This window comes from Pseudopodoces humilis, chromosome 23 (assembly GCF_049639895.1).
Source record: "Pseudopodoces humilis isolate 2021_Gansu_Grassland_sample_001 chromosome 23, ASM4963989v1, whole genome shotgun sequence".
NCBI lineage: Eukaryota > Metazoa > Chordata > Aves > Passeriformes > Paridae > Pseudopodoces > Pseudopodoces humilis.
In genome coordinates, this window is record NC_142222.1 from 3905086 (window position 1) to 3914840 (window position 9755).

General features: G+C 46.4%; 1 protein-coding gene across 3 annotated transcripts; it reads left to right on the plus strand.

The window, feature by feature from the left end:
- Positions 1-4735: 4735 nt before the first annotated feature.
- On the plus strand, positions 4736-9237 carry TMIGD1 (transmembrane and immunoglobulin domain containing 1). 3 transcript variants are annotated; one of them, XM_088066146.1, is made up of 7 exons: positions 4736-4890; positions 5076-5234; positions 6162-6440; positions 7229-7507; positions 8309-8412; positions 8698-8726; positions 9104-9237. In XM_088066146.1, exons 2-7 carry the CDS (start codon positions 5156-5158, stop codon positions 9105-9107), a joined length of 774 nt encoding a protein of 257 aa, XP_087922272.1. In that variant the 5' UTR covers positions 4736-4890; positions 5076-5155; the 3' UTR covers positions 9108-9237. The 3 variants fall into 3 exon arrangements, with proteins under 3 accessions (XP_087922272.1, XP_087922273.1, XP_005525814.1); XM_005525757.2 differs by having other exon boundaries at positions 4744-4890; positions 5138-5234; XM_088066147.1 differs by lacking the exon at positions 9104-9237 and having other exon boundaries at positions 8698-9039.
- Positions 9238-9755: the final 518 nt, after the last annotated feature.

Consider the following 9755-nt stretch of genomic DNA (forward strand, 5'->3'; position numbering starts at 1 on the left):
AAGGATGGGGTGGCTTTGCCTGGGCACGGTGACAAGTTGAGGGTTGTGGGGCACAAGGTGTTGCTCCTGGTGCCTCTGTCTTCCCCAGCCCGAGCTGCCTTCTCAGATCTCAGAATTAAAGACATTCCAGCAATGTGATGTTAGCATTGCATATGGCTGTGACTGAAGAGTCATAAGCCTCAGAAGAGATATAAACAGTACTTTTGGGTTTTCTCCCTCAAATTCCCTTTGTTAAGCGGGTGAGATGATAAGGACTAAAGACAGGACACCTTGCTCTGCAAAAATCACTTTGCAATCCATAAAACAATGAAAGTGTCCATCTCTAACAGCAGATTTGTCTCAGTTCCTGCTTAACTTTTCAGTAGTAGCTCATGCACAGATCTGCTTCCCAGCTTTGGCATTTCCTGTTGGAGACACCAATAGGTCTAGCACATAAAACCGATTTTCAGGGGAACCATCAGTAGTATGACTCCTTCATCTCATGGCATTCTAGGATCTGTGCAAGAGATCAGATGATGCAAACCTGTGTGTGAGCCAAGCATGGTAAAGCATCAGAAGGGCCCCGAGGAAAGGGAGAGTAAATTGGCTTCTCTTTCTTGGGGATCATCTGTTCTGCATAAACATTAGGAGAGGAACAAACAGGAAACAGGGGTTATCTATCAAAAAGATACCCCAGATAAAATTAAACTGGAAAAACCAAAAGACTTGGTCATCAGGATATTCTTCAACCAAAAGGGAGAAGGAATGGCAAGAGAGAATTTGGCTGTCTTGGAAGTGATCACCATTATATAGCTTTAAGTTCTCTACAAATGAATTGCCCTGGATTTACCCAGAGTAACTGAGCTCATTTCCCTTTTTAGCTGATAAAAGCCCAGTTGTCTGGAACTCCAGCATGCTAATTGTAAAAGCAGCATGTGGCAAAGGCTGATGAGTCACCAGCTCATTTGCTCAGCAGCCAGTAACAACAAACCCTTCATATTTCCTTGGGCCAGCCCAGAAGAGCTTTGATTTCCACATCCCGGAGTGAGCAAATACGCAGGTTGGGGACTGACCTGCCTCCTCCTCTTCCTCCTCCCTTTCCTCTTCCTCTCCCTCCTCCTCCTCATCTCTGCCTTGTGTCAGTGCTGTGGCACTCAAAAAGGTGGTTACTCAGGAGCTGTGGCTTTTGCCTCACCACACGGTGCTTCCAACCATGGAGCAGGAATGTGATTTTCTCCTGAAGACCGGCAGCAAATGGTCCCCCGTGAACTGGAAAGATGGAGCAGCTCAGTCCTTGCAGAATCCCCGCAGAGGGAGTGAGGGATGGCCCCACAGCAGGGAAGTTAAAACTGCTAATATTGTTTGGCAGCACTTCACAAGATCAAATCACCACTTGGTTTTCCAGCAGAGCACTTCCAAGAAATCCCACTGGTGATGAAAGTTCCTAGGTAGACAAAAATATCTGAGGTCCAGGCTGTAGAGCAGCCACAGCAGAATACAGTCTTGAAAGAGAAGCAGCTCTGGGAATTCTGCTCGGGAATGTCCTGTACTGGCCATTAGCATGAAACAGGCACCAGCTTTAGCATCCTCCCCATCGTGAGTGTGCCTTCAGCTTTTTATAGGATTTGCTGCCTCTGAACTGCTGCCAAGGTGATCCCAGGGATCTTGTCCAGTTTCCAGCGCTCCCAGGTGACTTTGCTCCCTGCCAGATTCTGTGGGTGAGTACCCAGCAGGTGGCATCCACATCCAGCACTTTTGCTGGAGCCCCACCTTCCTGCGGGCTTCTCTTCAGTTTTATTGATTCCAGGATCTGTTTTTTCATTAACGCCTATTTTTCATTTGAATTTATTTTAAAATTTCACAATATTCACTGGATTAGTGCTTATTTAACTATTCTTATTCCTTCTTAAGGATAAATCATCATTCCTCTGTGTTCAGTGGCACAGCAGGTGAACCTTTATATAAAGATCATTAGAAAATAGATTTACTAACAAATTTACTTGTTAAAACTTTGAAGTAAAACTTGGTTTTACTTTAAAAAAAATATTTGAGATCTGTCCAGCTCACCAGTGAGAAATATGCTAGATCTAGGCTGGGAGAAATCAGGGCACGTCACATCTCCATAATGTTTATACTCAAGAAAAATAGGTTTTGTGGGAGGGAAAAGGAGTGCTGAGTAAGTTCAAGCAGCATTCCCTAACAGCCTCACTTTCCAGCCCAGTTATTTGGCAAGGAGAGGCACTGGATTTGGGTGTCATCCTCCAACAATGGAAATGTTGCAAAATACATAGCACCACATATTAAGATGGGATTAGAAGTGAGGAACCAGAAGGAGTAGGAAGACATGAGCAGCCTTAGAGCAGAGCCTTAGGCACTATTGCAGAAACATGTTTTCTGGAGCAGGATTACAACCATGTTACAGCTTTTGTTTGCTTGACAAAACCATAGATACAATCCTGTGTTTCCACACTTCTGTGCAGATCCTGCCATGTCCCTGACTCCAGGAGCAACCATCAGCCCTCACAACTCTGCTGAGTATAAATCAAAATCTCATCTGCCAGCGAGAGTGTGGAGGATTAGGAATTGTGCTCCCTGCTCCTGCAGGCACTGAGCAGACCCACGCAGAACCCAATCTGCTGGGAAGTTTGGAGTTGGAGGTTAAAGGACCTGATGGAAAACAAACTCCTGTTCAATCTCTATCATGTTCTAAATCTTCTCTTCTCAGGTTTCTAAGGCTTGGATTACACCCAGGAATAGACTGGTGCTTATTAATTAATTCCTTTGAGGCTGTTCAGAGTCATATTTAACAACAGTCTTATTCTGAGTTTGTTGGTGCAGCGTTGCCATAAGGATGACAAGCAGGAACTGGTGTGTTGGATTACTGACTCTAGCCCATGGTCTGTCTAATCCAGCCTTGGCAGTGCAGATCCAAGTACCTCAAATGTGAGGGTTGGATCCTTTGCTGTGGAGAGTTATGGAGTTCTTGTGTCCCTGAAGAGGTTCCTCCCAGTCTGAGTCATTAGTGGCTGCTTTACATTCTGGAACATGAGGTTTACGTCCCTCCAAAACGTAATGGAAAGGTGGAGAATGAAACCCACAAAACTCTAGACCTCAGTAATTAGACACCCACAAGATTAATTACACCCTGTACGAAAATAAAAGTGTAAAAAGCCATTGCGAAAGTAATTCCTACCTGGTCTAAACAGCTGCACTTCAGTGCCTCTGGCCAGGTAACACCTTGATTTTCTAGTCCCTCTTCCTTCAGCAGATCCTGAGCCCATTGCAAAAGAGGACACTGCCATTGCTGCAGATGAACCTCAGCTCACCTCGCTGCCGGTCATGGACCTGCTGGGACAGAATCTGACCCAGGTCCCAGCTGGTGCTAGGCCTCACATCATAACAAATCCCCCCAGAACAGCTGTTGTGTGACAGTCTTTTCCTTTACTGTCATTTTTACATTAAAAAAAATACTCCCAAACTCCACTCTTTTCTCTTCTATACATCCTCACTTACTCCAAGCACCTCCTTCTCCAGCGTGTCAATCAGTGCAGTGCAGTGACCAGAGGGAGCACAGACTTCACTTTCCTGCCTTTGGCTCACATTGTGGTGGGAGCACATGAGCCATTTCCCACTCCATTCCTTTGAATCCCCCTATTTCAACTCATCTTAATTCCAAACCACAAAGATAACTTTAGTCCTAGGCAGAGCATTTGGATTGAAGTTATCATGCAATAAATGTTTGTTGAGCCATAAGCTAACATTTAGTTGAATTCTACAAGGACAGGACAGGTTTCTAGAAGGGAGACTGAGAACTCTCTCTTCAAGGGACTTTTGTACACATACACTTTTTTAACCAAGAATGATTCCCCGTTGGTTTCAAGGATAAACCCATAAACACAGAAATAATCCTATTAAGAAACACTCAAAGGTGACCCTTGTTTGCAACAGCCTCACAAATAACCAGTGCTGTGTGCTCCTGTGCTGTGTGTGCAGGCAGCAGCCCCAGAGCAGGAGCCCTTCCTGCCCACCTCTGTTCCACTGAGCTGGGACATGGTGTCCACAGGCCAAGGAAACACCAAGGACACATCCCAGGCTCCTCCTGCTCATGAAATGCACTTTATGGCTCTGCTGAGCCCATTCCTGATGAGTGATGTGCCTGCAGGGACACTGGCAGCGGTGACAACACATTTGAAGGCTGTGAGGACCCTGTGCTTTGTGACCACGTCACCATCACCCTGCTGAGGTGCAAACAGCAATCTCAGACAGATTTCCACATAGCCAAGTGCCCTGGACACACACAGCCTGGGCACAGCTGTCCCAGCAGAGGGGACAGCTGGGACACATCCCCTTGCTCTGTGCTAGGGTTTTCCAGGGCTGAGCTAAGCACAAGAGCAGCCTGGGGGTACACACTGGTGAGCAGGACAGTGACTGCTCTCTCCTCTGCCAACATGCAGTTCAAAGTCTGAATCACTGAATTTTCTCATTTTCCACTCAAAGGAGGACACGGCAACAGAGCTTTGGGCAGAAAGGGACAAATCAGAGTCTACTCCTGCTTTAGGATAAACTAGGATAAAATCCCTGTGACTTCAAACAGTCCTGTGAAGACCCAGAAAGCTGAAAAAAGAAAAAAGGTATTATTTTTGGCTGAAAGTCTTCATGGCTGATGCAGGAAGTCTCTCATTAGTTACTCATTGCCTCAGCAAGTCTCATAAAACAGCCAGCAGAGCCCAGCAAAAACTTCGGTGTTGTGGGAGCTCAGAAATCCAGGAATTGAACGAGGCCTTGAACCCTTTTTATAGACTCACTTCTTACTGAACGACTATAAAATATTAAAATTCAGATCCTATAAATAAGGAGGGGAAAGAACTGCATTTCCCAGCAGAAGCAGCCTCTCCAGAGACTCTTCCCAAGGTAAGTCCAATGATCCTGATCCAGAGACAGGTTCCCCTGACAGGTGATCGGAGACAACAAACTCATGTAATGGAGATTAGACATAAAGCCCCCTTGAATCTGCTCTGAACTTGAAAATGCCCTGCAGCAATGGACTCAGTTTATTCCCTGGTGACCCACTGTGGGTTTCTCTCTTCTGATGGCAGAAGGGATTAACCCCTGTGAGCCCTGAGCAGAGGCAGCAGTGCTGTGATCCTCTCTCCAACAGAGCCAGCTCTGCTCTGAGATGGCACAGAGATGCAGCCTCGCCGTCCCCTACGGAGCGCCCATCCTTGCCATTTCCTTCTTGGCATGTGTGGCCACAGGTAAGCAAAAAAAATTCCATCCTGGCTTTGTCCAAACCCCACCACACATTATTGAAACTACCCAAAGCTGGGTGATGTGCCACAGCAGCATCCCAGATTTTGAATGTTCTGGAGGTGATCTCCAGAGGACTGTCTGAAAACTGGCCTCTGATTTGAGAGTAGCAGAGAAGGAAATGGGGAGATGTCAGTATTTTCCAGCATTATTGCAGCAGGGATGATGAGGCCACAGTTTTCAAACCTGCTTTAAGCAATGAGAAGTGTGATAGGTTTGGCCACCTGGGAACACCTTCAGACAGGGACCTTCAGACTGCTTTATATTCACAGGACTTTAATACTTTTCATAATCTGAGCTGTATTTTTAATTCATTATTCTATGGCCCAGGCTGCAGTAGCGAGTTTCATCCCATTACAATAATTTATTTCCCATACTGGTTGTTCATTTAGTATGTCCTGAGGTTTGTACCTTTGACAAACTGCAGCTCTGCAACAGCCAGGATAGAACTGAGGGGCTGATTAACTAGTTTATACTCCCAAGGACACCCTACTCCAACTGAAAAAGTGTCAAACAGTGAGCACAGTGGTGCTTGGCAGTGCTTGGCAGCAGGAGGGTGATGGGATGGAAATGACCTGGGTGTCACATGGTCACTCCTGGCTTTAGAGATTTTGTTGTCCCAGGTCAAGCCTTGGCGTTCTGGCAGTCAGCTGCAAGAGCCTGATTTTTATTTTAAATAACTGTGAGGGAGCTTTGAGACGAAGACAGTTTCTTATCTCAGAAACTAACATTCCACCTGAAAACAGCTGTTAGATTGAAACCTGAAAGTCTCATCCAGCCTCCAAGGTGGAGGTCTGGAGAAGTGAGCAGGGCAGCTTTGGTGGGAAGGGTATGGCTTAGGATGCTTAAATGTCCTTGTCCTCCTTCTTCTGCAGGTGTGGAACTGTCTGTAAATAACCACGCTGCTGACTTCACCCTGTCTACACAGCTTGGCCCTGCCATCTCCCTCTCATGCCTTGTACACAACAGCAGCCAGGCCGAGGAGCTGCTCTGGTACCGTGGAGATGGGCAAGTGGGTCTGAAAGATGGGAATAAAGTCAACATCAGCAACATCTGCATATCCCCGGTCAATGAGTCTGACAACGGGGTCACCTTCACGTGTAAGCTGGCACGGAACAAGTCTGTGCAGGTGTCTGTGATCCTGGATGTCCAGTGTGAGTCGCCGTGGTGGATTCCTGTGTGGATGGAGTAGGGTGGGTTGGAGTCGTGGGCCAGGCAGCTCTGTCTGGGTGGTGTTTTGCACCCTTGTACGCTGTCTTCACCGAGAAAAAATGCATTTAGGAGGAGATAACTCGCGTGATAAGACACTCCCTTCCCACAGTAATGCTTATAGCCTGACCTAGGCCTCTTTTATAGGAGTGGGTGGGCCCTTAAGAAAGATACTCTGGATGTGTCCCTGCCTCCACCTAGATTATTTCCCAAGGATACAAGTCAGGGCAGAGGAAATACTGGAGTGACAGTCTCTGCCACTGACTGCCCTCCTCATTCCCAGGGATCAGGAAAAGCTGCATTATTGTGATGTGTTAGACCACTGAACAAGGAGCACAAGGGATGTGTGAAGGGAACTTATTCTGTGTTAACTCTCCTGAATGTAGGAATTCTATGAGGTTGGAGCAAGGTGGGGTCAGTCTGTTCTCCCAGGTTACAAGCTATAAGAGGAAATAGCCTTAAGTTGTGCCATAGGAGACTTAGACTGGGTATTGAGAAAAAATTCCTTTACTGAAAGGGTCATCAAGTCCTGGCATAGGCTGCTCAGGGCAGCAGTGGAGCCACCATCCATGCAGGGATTTAAAAGGTGTATAGATGTGGCACATTGTGGTGTCCCTGGTAGTGATGGGTTACTGGCTGGACTGAGTTTCAGAATGTTTTTCCAGCCTGAATGGTTCTGTGATTCTATGAGCAGCATTACTAATGACCCATTGAACTGCATTCCTGTGAACAGTTCCTCCCTGGCTGAGTGGAGAGGAGACCCTCCACGTGGAAGAAGAGAAAGATGTCACTCTGACCTGCAACTCCAAATCCAACCCTCAAGCCCAAAGCACCTGGTTTAAGGACAACCACAGCTTGACCCTGCAGCCCAGTCGTCATGAGCTGTACCAGACCAGTGAGGTCTTTCGGCTCTCCATCAGGAAAGTGCAGAAGTCTGACAGTGGGACCTACACCTGCATGGTGGAATCACCCTTGGGAAATGGGACAAGGGATTTCCACCTCATAGTTGAAGGTAACAAGGCTGCTGGATAATAAGCTTTACAAATAACTCTCTGTTCTCCTTTATGACAACAATCCATTTATACTACAAAGTGTAAAGGGAGTGTGGTAAATTCCCTGCATGGATTTCTGAGGGAACAGCAGCAGCAAGGAGAACAACTTGGAAAACAACTGCACCTGTGCCTGGCACCACAGCACCAGGAAGGGCCTCTCCTGCTCTACCTGTTGTTCAAAAGCACTTGGCAAGTGTGACCTGGGGCAGGCTCATCCCACTTCTGCTCTCCCCATGCTGACAGGGCACACTCAAGCATGGTTTAAAGCACCTCAGGTTTTACTTGAAGCATCTTACTCAACCACAGTATTCTGTCATGCCCAAAGAGCTGCTTAAGGCAAGAGAAGTTGTGCTCCAGAGGTCACTGCAGGGGCTGGGTGCTCAGGGTTCAGGCAGGTGACACTAAATCACCTCTGTCCAGACCCTTTTTCATTTCTTCCCTCCTGGCACAGGGAGGGAAGCAATGTTACCTGTGTCAGTGGTACCTCTAGACAGCCTTATTTCTGAGCATAAGAGTGCCTGGGGAATCTTCTTCAGGAACTGACATTTCAATTCTTCTTCTGTTCACTAAAATACAGGCTCAGCTCCCTTCCCTCCAGGGGACTAATACATAGAGACAGTCTACAGACAGCAGAGACAGCAACACTTAACTCAGCGGTGACAGCCACGGGAAAAGAAGTGTCTTTCCACAGTCCTGTGAAATGTTCTGGGTTATGTGACTGCACTAATTTCTCACATAACCAACCTCTTCTTTCCTGACAGATAAAAAACCTGTTTTTCCCACGGAAGCTGTTATTGCTGCTGTTGTGGTGGTTTCAATCACAATACTTTTTGGAATTGTGGCGCGAAAAGATAAATTTTTTAAGGTACGGAAAGCTCTAGTTTCATAGGAAAAAAAATATAGTATTGTTTGCTGCAGTGCCCTGTTTTTTTTCTATTACCTATTCTATTCTATTCTACTCTATTTCATTATGTTGCTTTTCACTGTTAGAAAACTGCTACAAACTACCTGCTTTAGAATTACCAGTAGATAAATCTGATAAATGGATAAATTAGATATTTCATGTGGAAGCATTTCGTACTTGTAGTATTTGTAACAATATCCCCTTGGCCAGGAAACATGAAAGATAACAGTTTTTTTTTCTTTTCAGTGCTTCAAGAAACAAAAAGAAACAGCTTTGTAAGTATTTGACCGCTTATTCACACTTATTCCAAATGAATTCCTTCTTTAAAATTGGCAGAACCTGAAAAAGTTCACTCAGCATGATAAACCCACCCAGCTCTTGCTCTGACTGGTGAACATCAGCCCACACCTCCTGTCCAAGCAGAAAGGGGTCTCTGGGGACAAGACACACACAAATCCTGCCCTTCCCTGGCCATGCCAGGGCTCTGGCTACCCCTGTGTGTAACCACTGGAAGGGAAAAAACCCTAATGTCATATCCTCAGCCTGCTGACAGCTTTCTGGAGATGAACACAGCACAAATTAATTCAACTTACTTGTGGGGTTTTTTTCCCTAGGAGGTGATTTTTCGTTTCTTCTGTTCATTTTGCTGCAGGTAAAGAACACCCAGAAAACATCATTTCTAGTGGTCAACCAAAGCCATTTGGTGAGATGATGAGATAAAGCACTGAAACCATTTTGTTAGGATCAAGTTTATATGGTTTTTCAAAATATAAGTGGTTCTTTGCATGTCTTGATTCTAACCTGCTGCTTAGAGGGTCAGAACTGGTCACTGGGAACCTTTCCTTGGAGCACCACTGAGGCAGGTGGGCTGCATGAGATGATGCCAGCTCTTGCCCTCCATGTTTATTCCAACAAGGAATGCATATACAGTCAAGCATGTGGGTTTTGGGTCAGTCCACAGAGGAATCTCTACTGAACTGTGATGCTGATGCACACAAAGTGAGGTGTTGAGCTGATAGCTGCTTTCTGTCCTGCAGTGTTATTCCACATGGCGTTTGGGTGGTGGCCACCCAATTCCCTGCCCCTTCCCAATGATCCTATGGGCGTCTCAGCTTCTCTTGCCAGGGCAAAAGCTGCCTGGCACTCAGCACTGCTGCTGCACCTCCGTCTCTGTGGCTCAGACAGATCCCAGGGCTTGGGGCAGCCCCAGGTGCTCGATGACACACAGTGAAGTTCCATTGTGATTGCTCCAGCATCAGATGGGTGGAAAACATTTCCAGCCATCCCTTCCCCCAGCAGATGTG